Source organism: Pimephales promelas, chromosome 17, assembly GCF_988280905.1.
Source record: "Pimephales promelas chromosome 17, fPimPro1.hap1.1, whole genome shotgun sequence".
NCBI classification, from domain to species: Eukaryota; Metazoa; Chordata; class Actinopteri; order Cypriniformes; family Leuciscidae; genus Pimephales; species Pimephales promelas.
Window position 1 is genome coordinate 32,620,518 of NC_142785.1, and position 17,803 is coordinate 32,638,320.

The window sequence follows — 17,803 nt, forward strand, 5'->3', positions numbered from 1 at the left end:
AAATACACATATTATAAAATAAAGTGCAACCAATTGATTGTATTTGTTAACAACATGAAGGGCCTGGAATGCATCCTGTGTGAGTGATGGTATTGTTACATTTTTACACCGGTTTTATCATTCACTTTCAATCAATGTGTGGAAAAAGGAGCAGCTTGAACATTCTGCCTAACATCTCCTTTTGTGTCTCCTTTTGTGATTAATTGAATTGTTATTTGAGAAACCATATTACGGTATCAAAACACCACCATAACAGCAACCACATGCCCTCATGATCTGCATACTGACTCCGCCCACATCACAGTGTAACCACGCCCACACTGCCTCTGGCTAGGAGGAGAATATGAGGAACTGGTTGAGTTTCAGGGGGAGTGGCTTGGATCAACTCACCTGTCATTCATTCCTTGGGTTTGGCTGCAACTTTAAACTGAAGTCGCTCATGACACTTGAAGCCAGACAGACAGAAAGCAGTCATGGGCGACGTGGTACTCACAGCAGATCTGCCAACAAGAAGCAAAAGTTTAGATAAACTCGAGCAGAAGTCTACAGAAGAGGAGAAGACGATCCAGGTGAATGGATCTCCACAGACAGACGGAGAAAAGGTCAGCAAGATCACGGAGGAAAGCAAGATTCAAGAAGACCTCCAGGAATCGGAGGACCCCCAGAAGCCCCAGGACGAAGAGCCCGCGCTGGGGCCAGATGACGTCACGTGTGACTCCTGCATCGACCGACCGTGCCGGGCCAAAAAGTCGTGCTTGACCTGCCTGGTGTCTTACTGTGAGGACCACCTGAGACCACACCTGGAGAACGTGAAGTTTCAGAGCCACAAGCTGGTGAAGCCGCTGCGGGACATCGAGAGACGCACGTGTGAGACTCACCGCGCGCCGCTGGAGCTTTACTGCCTGGCCGACGCGCGCTGCGTGTGCCCGGAGTGCGTGCGCGAGGAACACCGCGGCCACAACGCCGTGCCCATCACCGAGGCGCGCAGGAGCATAGAGGTATTTCTGAAGGGCACTTTCATCTTTTTATTAATAATGTTAAAATCAAAATAATGTATAATTAAAGCCTGATAATGTTCCAGTTTAGCTGTGTTGAGAATTTGAGAAAAGTTTGGGGTTGGTTAGAGTCTCTTCTGCTCACTATTTGATCATTTATTTGATCAAAAATACAGTAACATTGTGACATATTTTTACAATTCAAAATAGCTGTTTTCTATGTGAATATATATAGTAAAGTGTAATTTATTCCTGTGATCAAAGCTGAATTTTCAGCATCATTACTCCAGTCGGTGTCACATGATCCTCCTGAAATCACTCATACTGTAAAAATACAACAAAAAAATTGTTGGTTTACCTTAAAAAAGTAAGTTAGCATGGTCGCCTTTATTTTGAGATCTTACAATGAAAAACAGAATTTGAGTCATTAAAATAAGAACAAATCATGAATACAGTGAATATGCTGACATAAACATTTCTGATTATTATCAATGTTTAAAACAGTTGTGGTGCTTCATATTTTTGTGGAAACCATGATTTTCTGGATGATAAAATAAATGGATTGTTCAATTGAAAATAGAAAACATTTTAAACATTATAAATGTCTTTAGTGACCCTTTTAATTTGTTTAAATATAATGCAAACAAGAAAAAACCTCCATTACTTCTGACTTTGATGAGAGTCACACACAGAGAAGACATATATATCATAGTAAGAGTGTGTTCTTCCAAATTCAGCTAAAGGGTTTACACTCATCTTATTTTTGCTTTTTAAGCAAATAAAAAAACAAACCCTTTAGGAGACCCCATTGCCCATATAATAAAACACAAACTGTTCCTCATATCCAATGAATCATGTCAGTGAGGAAACGAACAGAGGACTTTATCATTCCTCTCTCTCTCACTGTGATTGAATCAGATCATGGATTGTAAGATCAGATCAGACGGCATCTCTCAGACTGTCTCTCTCTGATTTCAGGTCACATGATGTGCTTATACCGTTTCAAAGGCCTGATAATGGGTCTGTGTGCTCATGAGAGACCTGATAAAGAGACATTAGTGTTAGCTAAGATTGTTACTGATGCTCATACTAAGGTTAGTGATGTAATCAAGCTCACACAATGAAGTTTAATACGTAGTGCTTTAGGTGTGGATGATTCCTCAAATCATGTTGTGCTGTTACTAACCAACCATTCAAACAGAGCGGTGGGGAATTGTTCACCAATGCTAAAATGTAACAAGAAAGTAGAACATTTCCACCACTTCGACTTAAAAACTAATCAAACTTAAGTCTAATCAAATTTAGTCATTTCAACTTAAATTATATTAAAACTTAAAGGAGTAGTTCACTTTAAAAAAATCTTTTGCTGATAATTTACTCGCCCCCATGTCATCCAAGATGTCCACGTCTTTCTTTCTTCAGTCGAAAAGAAATGAAGGTTTTTGATGAAAACATTCCAGGATTTTCTCCATATAATGGACTTCAATGGGGTCCAAACGGTTCAAGGTCCAAATGAGAGTTTCAGTGCAGCTTCAAAGGGCTTTAAACGACTCCAGACGATGAATAAGGGTCTTATCAAGCAAAGCGAGCGCTCATTTAATAAATAAATAAAACAGTTTAAGTTTTATAAGCACAAATGCTCACCTTGCTGTGTTCTGTGATGCGTGTTCGTGAGTCGTGACTCTCCTGTTCGAACTCGTTCATCCAAATTAATAAATCTTTTCCCGAGTCAATTTGTTGATTTTGTGCGTTGAATCAACGATTCGTTCATTTTGATGAGCAAGTTTAAACAGGAGAGTCCCGAATGTGCATTACAGAACAGAGCAAGGCGAGCATTTGTGCTTATAAAACTTAAACTGTTTTATTTATTTTTTCAATGAGCGCTCGTTTCGCTAGATAAGACCCTTATTCATCGTCTGGTGTCGTTTAAAGCCCTTTGAAGCTGCACTGAATCTCTCATTTGGACCTTGAACCGTTTGGACCCCATTGAAGTCCATTATATGGAGAAAATCCTGGAATGTTTTCATCAAAAACCTTAATTTCTTGAAGAAAGACATGGACATCTTGGATGACATGGGGGTGAGTAAATTATCCGTTTTTTTAAAGTTAAAGTTTGTTTTTTCAATTTTAAAGTGAACTACTCCTTTAAATTTAGTTGAAGCCTGTTACTTAAAAGGAAGTAGGAATCCTGTAGCAGCTTATAAAGACTTGACTTGGACTTAGACTTGAGAGGAACATACAAAACAGGACTGCAAACACAAGGCAGATCATGAGGGAGGACAGGTAGGGCAAATGAATCAATAATCAGTTAACAAGATAGACAGGGCTACACATTCGACAGGAGAGCACAAAGCAAATCACCAGCCATGTGCTCACACAAAACCAGACATGAACATGCAGCCAATAAGACACAAAACAGGACAACATGAAAGCACACTAGTGTAAAACAAAAGCTGCACAAGACAAAACACAACATGAAAACTCACGGCCCATGTAAACACGAACCTTGTGCTACACTCAACACAACAACACGAACGCAAAGTCATCTTGTTGCATTAAAATCAAGTTCATTGAAAGAAATGTTAGTCAATACAAATGTAGAGATTTAATACATAGAAATCTGAATTAGTTAACTAAGTTGTGATATCAAATCTTTAAATATATATATATATATATATATATATATATATATATATATATATATATATATATATATATATATATTAGGGCTGTGCAAAAATTAATTGCGATTAATCGCATCCAAAATAAAAGTCTGTGTTTACATAATATATTTGTGTGTGCTGTATATAATTATTTTGTATATAGAAATACCTATGCATGCATGTACAGTATATTTTTAAGAATTATTTGCGCTTAAATTCTGTATATATATACGTATATATAAATACATAATCGGAATTATATAAATATTTTATATATGAATAACACATTTTCTTAAATATATACATGCATGTGTGTGTATTTATATACACAAAATAATTATATACAGCACACACAAATATATTATGTAAACACAGACTTTTATTTTGGATGCGATTAATCACAATTAATTTTTGCACAGCCCTAATATATATATATATAAACTGCTGATTTATCATTATTTAGGATAGTATGGTAGTGCTGGAATAGTTATGTGTTTGTCTGTAGTTGTGTGAGTTTGACCATTTGCTGTAACAACTGAAAGATCTGTTGTGATTTCTCTTTCCTTTTGACGCCTCACTGACAGTGTTTCTGGTTATTCTGCATCGAGTTGTGCGCTTCAGTTCATGACGTCTGTGTGAAATAATCTCCTCAAGAATGCAAAACATCTCAGATGCTTCTGTGATAATAAAGACACGCATGAATGCCACTACAACTAACAAACACACATCCTTTTTTAAAGACTGGATAATGTATCAGAATGTAAACACTCTCTCGTAACATGTGACATGTTTTCATTGTAATGCAACACCTTTAAAGGGATAGTTCACTTTGAAATTAATTTTTGATATGTTTTATCTTACCTCAAGGGCATCCAAGATGTAGGTGTCTTTGTTTCAGCTTCGTTCTTGTCTGTCAGTCATATAATGGAGGTCTATGGTCACCATAGGATTAAACATGATTTAATGACCCGTGAATGTAAGTACACATTGATGGCCTAAGACAGCCTTTCTCAAACTTTTTTCAGTCAGGGCACCTTTCAAAAGTGCATAAAATCTCAAGGCACCCCAGTGTAAAATATAATTTAAAAACACTGCATAACCCAAATTTAAATGCAAATGTCTTGTTTAGTTAGACAGAACAGTAATGAACAGAGCATAATATGAACTGTAAATAACAATAATAATAAAAACTTTATAGCACCTTTAAAAACACAGGTTTGCAAAGTAATTCACAAAATAATTAATCAGAGACACAAACGCCATAAAACCGTAAGAGGTGGACCGCCCAATACAAGAACCCAATAACAAATCCAGACCAGTAGAACTCAAATGAAGTGCAGGATGCAGATAAAATAAAATAAAAATCCCAGACTCTTATGGGGATTTTCTTTTCAAAAAACGATCCATAATGCTGTAACTAAAGTGGCCTAAATTCACGTTTATTTTTACGTTTCTGTCAGTCTGAGGTGTTGCTATAACGCGTTGCTATGGATTGCGTCACTTGCGTCAAGTTGTGTACGTCTTGCTTCGGTCTTATGAGACGGATTTTTTTTATGATTAATTTTATATATTTATCTAAAATGAATTTACAATTTTATTAATATGTTCATATGTTTAAAAAGAAGAATGTAAATATGTAAATTCAAATATATTTTATATATGAAATGTTTTTTTTTTTTCACATTTTTTTTAGCCTACGTAATTTTTTGGCGGCACCCCTGACACAGCTAGGGGGCACCCCAGTGTGCCGCGGCACCCACTTTGAGAAAGGCTGGCCTAAGACACGAAACGAGCGGTTTCTTATTACTAAGCTAAAACATACCAAAAATTAATTTCAAAGTGAACTATCCCTTTAACATGTTTCTTGCTGTGGCCGCATATGAACGCTTTTGGTTATTTACAGTCAAATTATCTGGCATATTTGCATGGTAAACAAACAAAGAAGCTTTTATTCTTTTGAGTTTGAACGCAGCTCTTATTATGATCAACATTGAAAACGGTTCTGCTGCCTCATTGGTTAATCAGACCTTTTTCCGGATTGTTTTTAGGAAAGGAAAGTTCAAAAGAACAGCATTTATTTGAGATGGAAATCTTTTGTGACATTATAACCTCTATTAAACTCCTCCATACACCTTTCATAACCTGTCTTCTGAAGCCATGCGATTCATTATGTGAGAAACAGACTGATTTTTTAGTTTATATTAACTTATATTATATTTTTATTAAACTATCGTAGACCCTAATGCATGTACATGGTCCATTATGAAGATACTTTGAAGGTGCTTTTAACTTGCAAAAGTAAAGTGCTTTTTTGTAACTTGTTTAAAAGGTTTGAAACCGCATGAGGGTGAGTAATTATTATGGGTGTAACGATGTTATTTTATTTGATACATATCACGATACTGAACAATACGATGCTATTGCAATACTCCAAGACATATGGTAAATGGTAAAAAAAAAATACTGAAAATTGATTAAAATGCTAAATATGATCTTACGTTGTGTGTGTAAATGAATAATCTTGGACTTGGTGCTGAAACCCAAATCGCAGGACAATAGAGACACCAAAATGACAACATTCATGATTCTGAAGCTGAAAATACAGAATTATTTTAGACGAATCAGCTTTACTCTGTCACTAGTTGTATTTAAAATAATGTCGGTCACTTTATACTGGTAACAAGACATTTGGCATTATCAGCACCCACTAATATCCCCACATTGCATTATTATTCATTATATTCAACATTATAGTAGTTTAAAGGACAACTCCGGCGCAAAATTAACCTTTAGTCTAATTACACATTGTTACCTAGTCAACCGTTATCTGAGATTTGTTTTCATGATTACCGAATGTAAATAGTTTTATCTCTAAAAACAGTTTAGCCTATAACGCTAGTATAATGCTAGTATATAGGGCATAGAAGAGTATGACAAATAAAAATCGCTTTTTATTACCACTAAAAAGGCTCAAAATAGCCCCACACTAACACGACAGCATAAAAAGAGTCCCTACATTCAAACCGAAGCATTGAGAACTTTGTCAGTGTCCATACAGTTTAATAAGCAGATGTTTTATACACACAGTAAATTTCGCGAATTCAGGAAGAAGCAATCTTGGAAAAATAGTCTCTACCAGTCGATCTAGGAACGCCGATCCAAGTGCGCTGGTGAGATGTGAATAAGGTGATAAGGTGAGCGCGAACAGTAGGCTACGTGAACATATTGAAGACAAGTAAACGGTTTGTGTTTGTGTTTCTTCTGGAAACAACGGATCATATGAGATTCTGCACAGTTCAGCGCACTTGGATCGGCGTTCGTAGATCGACTGGTAGAGACTATTTTTCAAAGATGGCTTCTTCCTGTATTCGCGAAATTTACTGTGTGTATAAAATATCTTCTTATTAAACTGTGTGGACACTGACAAAGTTCTCAACGCTTCGGTTTGAATGTAGGGACCCTTTTTATGCTGTCGTTTTGGTGTGGGGCTATTTTGAGCCTTGTTAGTGGTAATAACAAGCGATTTTTATTTGTCATTACTCTATGCCCTATATACTAGCATTGTACTAGCGTTATAGGCTAAACTGTTTTTAGAGATAAAACTATTTACATTCGGCAATCATGAAAACAAATCTCAGATAACGGTTGACTAGGTAACAATGTGTAATTAGACCAAAGGTTCATTTTGCGCCGGAGTTGTCCTTTAATGTAGTACTGACACCCAAACTTGAATTTTTTTCTCACACAGTGACTTTTATTTTGGCGGAACTAAACACAATACATATTGTTGCATTTTTGTATTGCGATATATTGTCACACCCCTAGTAATTAATGGCATAATTTCTATTATTGATTGAAATATCGGTTGTCCTTGACATTAGTCATTTATTGTAAACGCAGTAGAGCAAAATAACCCACCCTGCATGTGTGTGTGTGTGTGTGTGTGTGCTTGTTAGGGAGTTCCCTGTCAAGTTCACACAAGCTGATTGTGTTTGTATTGTTCTCTTGTGCGGAGCAGTGTGTGTGTGTGTGTGTGTGTGTGTGTGTGTGTGTGTGTGTGTGTGTGTGTGTGTCGGACTCTTCGTGGATCTGAGTCGAGGCATTCTTACGGATGTTTGACTATATCATTAGGTTACAGCGTTGCACAACAACATAAATAACATGTTCAGCAATCCTGCCTGACCGGATCACAGAGCTAACATGAACAGTTAGACCTGTTAGCTTTCCAGAAACTTCCTCTCAACTGATGAATAGAGAAACTGTGACACACTTTACATATCTATGTTAACCATCAGTGAGGTCATGACGCGACTGACTGCTTTGCATACATTACTAATCAGTCATTTCATTCTCAGCGATGATAATCACCAAACATGTCACAGCGTCCATGTTTGACATACATCACATCACACATTACTAGCAATCTGGAGAATATGTGATTACCTGTGTAAAACTGTGATAGACTGTTGTGTGTTGTTGATAAAAGCATTTTTAGATTTCTATTTCTATTATTAGAGTGTCTATATAGGTGGTTCCTTATTATTACTAAAATATTACACTTTGCCTCATCATTTGCAACACCTTGCAAACTTTCCTCATTCAGTTTTTGTCCCTATAGGGCACCCATAGCATTCATAATAACCTCAGGACATGTTTATGAGATGAATACAGCCTTTTATGTGCAATGTGTGTCTGCAGTATCAGTGAAGGAATGTTATGAGAAATGTAATGAGATTTTGAATGGTCAGGGTGGAGGGAAACTATTGTTTGAGATGTTCCCTTTAGCAAACCTCCACACAGATTCAGAACAAGAGTAACAGTAGAGGAAGGGTTTGTCTGAACCTGCCTGAGGAATGCAAAGCAAAAGCGCTATAAAGATGTCTATCTGGCTACTCCTATTACTCTCTCATTCAAGGGATGCTCACTTTGCTCAAATTATTTTCCGCAATTGTGAGTTTACATCTCTCTATTTTTTTGGCCACGGAATAACAAATGAAAAAGGTTATTGCGACTTTATCCCACAATGTAGATTTTTTTGTCAGAATTGCTATATGAACTCAGAACTGGAGATGGTCCTCACTGCAGAACATGAAATCCATGGGGAGGAGTCGGATCCAGATCCAACTCCTCCCACCTGTCATATACCTAAACCTACCCAGCTCCACCCCCTGATCCCTAAACCCACCCCTAAACCTACCCAGCTCCACCCCCTGATCCCTAACCCACCCCTAAACCTACCCAGCTCCACCCCCTGATCCCTAACCCACCCCTAAACCTACCCAGCTCCACCCCCTGATCCCTAACCCACCCCTAATCCTACCCAGCTCCACCCCCTGATCCCTAAAACCACCCCTAAACCTACCCAGCTCCACCCCCTGATCCCTAACCCACCCCTAAACCTACCCAGCTCCACCCCCTGATCCCTAACCCCACCCCTAAACCTACCCAGCTAAGTTACAATTACGTTTTTTCACTAAATGTCATGCATTTGCACACACACACACTTGAAAAAAAAAAAAAAAAAAAAATATATATATATATATATATATAGACAGATATTTTTTTATTGAGGAAACATACAATATAAATTGTCAATATTTCATTTTATTGAGGAATATTTTACCAGTCACTTTAATTTTTTTTTTAATATTTATTTTTAATATTATTTATTTATTAATATTTAAAATATCACTTTTATTTATTTAAAAAATATTATTGTAAGAATTAATATGATTAATGCTATTTTAAATTGTCAAGGAACTGGATTTTCATGTGTAACACAATATTGGGTGTGTGTGTGTGTGTTTCCAGAAAGAGCTTCATGACAAACAGACAGACATGATGAAGACGGTCGCAGGAGCGGAAAACGCCATTAACAAGTTACAGGTCAACACGGTGTCTATAGAGGTAAAATACCAATAACACATGCCAGTCATATTGCATTTACTGTACAAGACCACAATGCTAGACTAGTGTCAATAGATTACATATTAACATGTAACTGGTTCATTGTTCTCTGAATTCAGATTCAGTGGGATCTGAACGACCTTACTAACTTTATTTTGACATTTATCTGTGTTTTAGTAGTTTAGTTTCCTCATATGTTAATGAGTCCCACACCCGTTCTATTTTATTCTGATTGTGTTTCCTCATTTCTTTGTCCGATATTGTTAACGTTAAGTGTAGTTGCTATTGACTTCTCTGTACGTATTGCTTATTGAAAGTGTAGGATTTTGTGTGTTAGTACACCCTACAGAGGTTTATACATTTATATTTATGCATTTGGCAGACGCCTTTATCCAAAGCGACTTAAATTGCATTGCATTGCAAGCTACACATTTACATTCTCATCAGTTCTTGCTTTACCTTGGCATTGCAAGCACTAACACTCTACTATTTGAGCTACAGGAATACCAGTTAATACCAGTTAATACCGGTTAATACCAGTTTGCTTTATGTACTTAATACGTCTCATTCGAGAGATGATGTTATGCACAGTTATTTCCCTCCGGCTTTAGCTCTTTTCTCTGGAACTGCTCAATGAGTGTGTGTGTGTCCGCAGGCGTCTGTGAAGGACGTGCGAGGAGTGATCGAGGAGCAGTTCGACACACTGATGCTGGCCGTCGAGCAGGTGAAGAAGGAGGTGAACGAGATCCTGGAGGCCGAGGAGCGGCAGGCGCTGAAACAGGCCGAGGGAATACGGGTTCATCTCGAGCAGCGCTGCACCGAACTGAAGAAGACTCAGGGTCGGGTCGACAAAATCACCAAAAACAAAAATGACATCGACTTCCTGCAGGTATGGAGTTAGTCAGGAGAGTATTTTAAGCATTTGTTGTGTGTTAAAGGAGTCGTTCACTTTTTAAAAAAAACTTTTGCTGATAATTTACTTACCCCCATGTCATCCAAGATGTCCATGTCATTCTTTCTTCAGTCGAAAAGAAATGAAAACATTCCAGGATTTTCTCCATATAATGGACTTCAATGGGGTCCAAACGGTTCAAGGTCCAAATGAGAGTTTCAGTGAAGCTTCAAAGGGCTTTAAACGACACCAGGCGATGAATAAGGGTCTTATCTAGTGAAACGAGCGGCCATTTAAAAAATAAATACAAAAGTAGGGCTGTGCAAAAATTAATTGCGATTAATCGCATCCAAAATAAAAGTCTGTGTTTACATAATATATTTGAGTGTGCTGTATAGTATAATTATTTTGTATATATAAATACCTATGCATGCATGTATATATTTAAGAATTATTGGCGCTTAAATTCTGTATATATATATATATAAATACATAATCTATATTATATAAATATAAATATTTTATATATGAATAACACATTTTCTTAAATATATACATGCATGTGTGTGTATTTTTCTATGTACAAAATTATTATATACAGCACACACAAATATATTATGTAAACACAGACTTTTATTTTGGATGCGATTAATCGCAATTAATTTTTGCACAGCCCTATACAAAAGTTTAAGTTTTATAAGCTCAAATGCTCGCCTTGCTCTGTTCTGTGATGCGCGTTCGTGACTCTCCTGTTCGAACTCGTTCATCAAAACGAACAAATCTTTTTTCGAGTCATTTCGTTCGTTGAGTCAACCAAATGACTCGAAAAAAGATTTGTTCGTTTTGATGAACGAGTTCGAACAGGAGAGTCACGAAAATGTATTTATTTTTGAAATGACCACTCGTTTCGCTAGATAAGACCCGTATTCATCGTTTTTTTTTAAAGTGAGCTAATCCTTTAAAGGTGATGTGTGAATGAGGCATTTTAAGGCATGATTTTTGCAGGTAAAAAACACTGAAATATATCAAAGACGAGTTTTAAGGGATCAAATTAGTGACTGCAGGGGGACTTTACCCTTGTGCATCAATTCAAAAAAGTTGCACATGGGTCCATAAGGGACAAAAATGTCAAAAATAAATAAATAAAAATGTGAGGCTTGGGAGCACAGACTTAAGTCTCATTTTAAATTGAGTTTATGAAAATGATTTATGAACAATAATTAATATAAAATGTATATTTATGAACTCTTAAACTGTTTAAGCCATAAATCTGAACAAAATCATATCTCAAAACATGAGCTTTCAGTGAGAGTTTGTCTGTGCGCAGAACCAGTTTCCCCATTATGCCATGCGTTGATGTGTAAATGAGGGTGAAGAGGTGCATTCAAGCTATTTTAAGGCATGATTATTTTTACAGGGAATTTTTTTTGATCTAATATAAGTTATAAGGGATCAAATTATGACTTTAATACTTTAATATCAATATTGTGTATTTCCAGGAGTATTCCGAGTGGAAAAAGGAAGCGGTTGATGTGTCTTTACCCGGAGTTTACATCGGCCTCACGGATGACCTGCAGTCTTTCAGTCGTGTTATCACAGAGTCCACCAAAGAGATGTGCACCAACCTGATGACCTCTTACACCAACAAACTCAAAGAAACCTGCAAAAACGGTCAGGGTGCAAAACCAAATATCTTTGAGCATCTCAGAAACAACATTCGTGCTTCATAAAGCACTTTAAATGTTGAAATATCTTGTCAAATCACAGATAAAATGGGCATAAAGACGACGGTTAAAGCCATGATCGCCGCGAAACAGAACCTGTCAATTCCCAAACCGAAGACCAGAGACGACTTCCTCAGATGTGAGTGTCCAGCCGGGTTAAAATAATAATAATTAGGAGTGTATGAGGCAAAAGTCAAACTTAATAGTTAATAATGATAATTGATATAAATTATGGACAAACTTTCTATTTCAACTACCAATGCAACATATCTCATTTTCATTTAGTTTAATAACCAGAACTAAAACTGAAATAAAATAAAATACAATTATAGAGACATAATAATAAAATAACATGGGGTATAAAATATGTAACTTATTGATATCATAATTTTTCCTCAGTTGATTGGTTACATTGAGAATTGCTAAAAAATGGTATTCGTTTTCTCAAATGTAGTGTTTTGATATGCAAACAAGGCTTTGTTTCATTAAACACACACATTCTTGTATACATTTCCACTGAACACAAATTGGACATCTTTTTTGATAAACATACTTTAAACAGCCCAAAAAATAACCATGTTTTTAAGAATAAAAAGTTCAGGCAAATGATATATGAACAAACCGATCTGTAAAACCCTTCAGAATATATAGGAATAAAACGTGAAGGTTTGTGTAAGTGCTGCTGAAGTGGAGAGGAGAAAACAGCCTTTAAAAATTTACATTTAACTGGAATTTACATATGCAAATAGCCTACAATCTAAAAAATGCTGGGTTGTTTTAACCAATCTTTGGGTCAAATATGAACAAACTCAGCCATTGGGTTAAATGTTTATATTACATTTTTAACCCAACATCTGGGTTTGTCCATATTTTACCCAAATTTGGGTTAAAAAACCCAGCATTTTTAGAGTGTATAGAAGTGCAGTACAATAAACATGTGTATTCTGAACACATCATGGAAGCCAAATATCTCAAGATCTTAAAACAACTATAGTTTTGCCTGTCGTGCTTTAAATAAAAATAAAAAATATAAAACTATGGGTAACACGTTACAATAAGGTTCATTAGTTACTACATTAGTTAGCATGAACTAATACTGAACTGCATTTATTCATCTTAGTTGATATTAATTTCTACTAATACTTTTAAATTATTTATGCATTAGTAATTACCAATGCACCGCTTTATTTTTATTAACTAACATGAACAAACGATGCTTTATTTAACGAAGATTATCAAATTCAGTAATAAATGTATTGTTCATGTTAGTTAATACTAGGGCTGTGAAACGATTAATCGCATCCAAAATAAAAGTTTGTGTTTACATAATACATGTGTGTGAACTGTGTATAATTATTTTGTATATATAAATACACACACACACATACATGTATATTTGCTTATACTGTATATATATATATAATTTGTACTATACATAAATATTTTATATATAAATAAAAAAAAAATTCTTAAATATGTACATGTATGTGTGTGTGTATTCATATATACAAAATAATTATACACCGTTCACACACATGTATTATGTAAACACAAACTTTATATATATATATATATATATATTTATTTATTTATTTATTTATTTACTCAAATAAATGCAGCCCTGGTGAGCAGGAGAGACTTTTATTTAAAATAATAACACATCCATGTATATATTTAAAACACACACATACATGTATATTTGCTTATACTGTATATAATTTGTACTATACATAAATATTTTATATATAAATAACATTTTTTTCTTAAATATGTACATGTATGTGTGTTTTAAATATATACATGGATGTGTTATTATTTTAAAAGTCTCTCCTGCTCACCAAGGCTGCATTTGAGTAAAATATATACACTCACCGGCCACTTTATTAGGTACACCTGTCCAACTGCTCGTTAACACTTAATTTCTAAGCAGCCAATCACATGGCGGCAACTCAGTGCATTTAGGCATGTAGACATGGTCAAGACAACCTCCTGCAGTTCAAACCGAGCATCAGTATGGGGAAGAAAGGTGATTTGAGTGACTTTGAACGTGGCATGATTGTTGGTGCCAGAAGGGCTGGTCTGAGTATTTCAGAAACTGCTAATCTACTGGGATTTTCACGCACAACCATCTCTAGGGTTTACAGAGAATGGTCCAAAAAAGAAAAAACATCCAGTGAGCGGCAGTTCTGTGGGCGGAAATGCCTTGTTGATGCCAGAGGTCAGAGGAGAATGGCCAGACTGGTTCGAGCTGATAGAAGGGCAACAGTGACTCAAATAACCACCCGTTACAACCAAGGTGGGCAGAAGAGCATCTCTGAACGCACAGTACGTCGAACTTTGAGGCAGATGGGCTACAGCAGCAGAAGACCACACCGGGTGCCACTCCTTTCAGCTAAGAACAGGAAACTGAGGCTACAATTTGCACAAGCTCATCAAAATTGGACAGTAGAAGATTGGAAAAACGTTGCCTGGTCTGATGAGTCTCGATTTCTGCTGCGACATTCGGATGGTAGGGTCAGAATTTGGTGTCTACAACATGAAAGCATGGATCCATCCTGCCTTGTATCAACGGTTCAGGCTGGTGGTGGTGGTGTCATGGTGTGGGGAATATTTTCTTGGCACTCTTTGGGCCCCTTGGTACCAATTGAGCATCGTTGCAACGCCACAGCCTACCTGAGTATTGTTGCTGACCATGTCCATCCCTTTATGACCACAATGTACCCAACTTCTGATGGCTACTTTCAGCCGGATAATGCGCCATGTCATAAAGCTGGAATCATCTCAGTCTGGTTTCTTGAACATGACAATGAGTTCGCTGTACTCAAATGGCCTCCACAGTCACCAGATCTCAATCCAATAGAGCATCTTTGGGATGTGGTGGAACGGGAGATTCGCATCATGGATGTGCAGCCGACAAATCTGCGGCAACTGTGTGATGCCATCATGTCAATATGGACCAAACTCCCTGAGGAATGCTTCCAGCACCTTGTTGAATCTATGCCACGAAGAATTGAGGCAGTTCTGAAGGCAAAAGGGGGTCCAACCCGTTACTAGCATGGGGTACCTAATAAAGTGGCCGGGGAGTGTATATATATATATATATATATATATATATATATATATGAAGAGTTCAGATGCAAAATCCTCTAAGTGCCATTTGAAATTTTCTTCTAAAATGATCATTTTTATCAAGCTTGTATATTTAAGTTCAGGAATTTCACTTAAATGGCAATGATGATTACCTATTAATTGTCATTTAAGTGAAATCACTGAACTTAAATATACAAGCTTGATAAAAACGGTCATTTTAGAAGAAAATTTCAAATGGCACTTAGAGGCTTTTGCATCTGAACTCTTCATATATATATATATATATATTTATTTATATATACATATATATATATATATATATATATATATATATATATATTATATACAAAATAATTATACACATTTCACACACATGTATTATGTAAACACAAACTTTTATTTTGGATGCGATTAATCGTTTTTACAGCCCTACACTAATGTTAATAAACCTTGTTGTAATGTGTTACCAAAATAATAATATTTTTAAGCAACTTACCAATAATAAATGCAATTCCATGCTGGTTTTGCTTAATATGGTGAGTGTTTTCCTCCACAGACGCCACTCCTCTGCACCTGGACGCCGACTCGGCTCATCGGTTCCTGCGTCTGACAGAAGAGCGTAAGAAGGTCACGAACACGACCCCGTGGCAGCACAGCTACCCGGAGCTTCCCGAGCGCTTCGAGCACTTCAAGCAGGTGCTGACGGTCGAGAGCTTCTACATGGGACGCCACTATTTCGAGGTGGACATGAGAGGAGAGGGAACTCATGTCGGCCTGACGTACAAGAGCATCGACCGCAAGGGGTCGGAGAGCAACAGCTGCATCACGGGGAACAGCTTCTCCTGGTGTCTCCAGTGGAACGGCCGAGGATTCTCCGCGTGGACCAGCGACGTGGAGACGCCGCTCAGTAACCCCAAAGCCTCTCACATCGGCGTGTACGTGGACTACTCCGCCGGCGAGCTCGCTTTCTACGACGTGGAGAACGGCATGACGCTCATACACAAGTACCAGGCTCAGTTCCTGGAGCCGCTTTACCCTGCGTTCTGGCTCCCCAAGAAGGAGAACGTGGTTCTCCTGGAGCCCGCAGGAGCATCGGCGTCTCTCACGGCCCCGTCTCCTGTCCCCTCTCCACAATGAACTCCTCGGATCCCATGCATTTCATTATTATAATGTGCCGTTTACTATGGAAGCTTGTTTCCGCCACTGAATAAAAAAATAAAGTAAATAATTGCGACTTTTTATCTCACAATTCTGACTTTTTTTCTCACAATTGCGAGATAAAAAGTCAGAATTGCGAGTTATAAAGTCAGAATTGCGAGATATAAAGTCGCAATTGCGTGTTATAAAGTCAGAAATGCATGATATAAAGTCAGAATTGTGAGATTTAAACTATTCTGAGGGGGGAAAAAAGTTAGTCTTTTTTTCCCCTTAGAATTGGCCTAATAAGTCGCAATTGCGAGTTTATATCTCACAATTCTGAGAAAAGATGTCAGAATTTCGACATATAAACTTGCAATTATGTGTTATAAAGTCCGAATTGCAAGATGTAAACTCGCAATTGTGAGAAAAAAGTCACACTTCCGTCTTTTTTTCTCAGAATTGCGACTTTATATCACGCAATTCTGACTTTATATCTCGCAATTCTGACTTTATAACACACAATTCTGACTTTACAACTCGCAATTGCGACTTTATATCACGCAATTCTGAGAAATAAAGTCAGAATTGTGAGATAAAAAGTCACAATTATTTATTATATTTTTTTATTCAGTGGCGGAAACAAGCTTCCATAGTTTACACCTCATCTCAGGGGATCTCTGGATTAGATAACCTGAGACAGATGTGACCTGTGTAAACTGAGAGACCTACTGACTGATACTTAAAGGGTTAGTTCACCCAAAAATGAAAATTCTGTCAGTATTTACTCACCCTCCTCATGTTGTTCCAACCCCGTAAGACCTTCGTTCATCTTCGCAACACAAATTAAGATATTTAAGATATTAAGATCGCTCCTGCATACTAGTCCATAGGCTTCTTGAGGGAATGACTCTTGCTGGCATCGAAAAGTCATTAAAGACATCGTTAAAATAGTCCAAGTGACTACAGGGGCTCAATCTTAACTTTATCAAACGACGAGAACACTTTTTGTGCGCAAAAACAAACAAAAATAACGACTCTATTTCAAATATTTACTTCTTCACTATTGGCCTGTAGTCAGTTAACGTAGTGTGATTGCGTAAAGCTACGTCACACGTAGGCTCACTATTGGCCGACGCTGGTCATGTGTGTGATGCGTGTGACGTACAATAACAGAAGCTTACGCTATTAAACTAGTAACCTGACTCGCGCAGAGGGAGAAATAAACCAATAGTTGAAATAAAGTCGTTATTTTTGTTGTTTTTGCGCACAAAATGTATTCTTGTCGTTTGATAAACTTAAGATTGAGCCCCTGTAGTCACTTGGACTATTTTAACGATGTCTTTGATGATTTTTCTATGCCAGCAAGAGCCAGTCCCTCAAGATGCCTATGGA

The 17,803-nt window shown here is 36.9% G+C and overlaps 1 protein-coding gene across 1 annotated transcript; it reads left to right on the top strand.

Annotated features, from left to right (window-relative positions):
- Positions 1-401: 401 nt before the first annotated feature.
- Positions 402-16,792, top strand: trim16 (tripartite motif containing 16). The gene is made up of 6 exons (XM_039650219.2): positions 402-998; positions 9,470-9,565; positions 10,221-10,454; positions 11,957-12,128; positions 12,225-12,320; positions 15,828-16,792. The coding sequence occupies exons 1-6, from the start codon at positions 474-476 to the stop codon at positions 16,406-16,408; spliced, it is 1,704 nt and encodes a 567-aa protein (XP_039506153.2). The 5' UTR covers positions 402-473; the 3' UTR covers positions 16,409-16,792.
- Positions 16,793-17,803: the final 1,011 nt, after the last annotated feature.

Coding starts and splice junctions, on each gene's coding strand:
- trim16 (XM_039650219.2), top strand. CDS start 474: ATGGGCGACGTGGTACTCACAGCAGATCTGCCAACAAGAAGCAAAAGT. Junction 10,455..11,956: donor ATGACATCGACTTCCTGCAG/GTATGGAGTTAG, acceptor GTGTATTTCCAG/GAGTATTCCGAGTGGAAAAA. Junction 12,321..15,827: donor CAGAGACGACTTCCTCAGAT/GTGAGTGTCCAG, acceptor TTTCCTCCACAG/ACGCCACTCCTCTGCACCTG.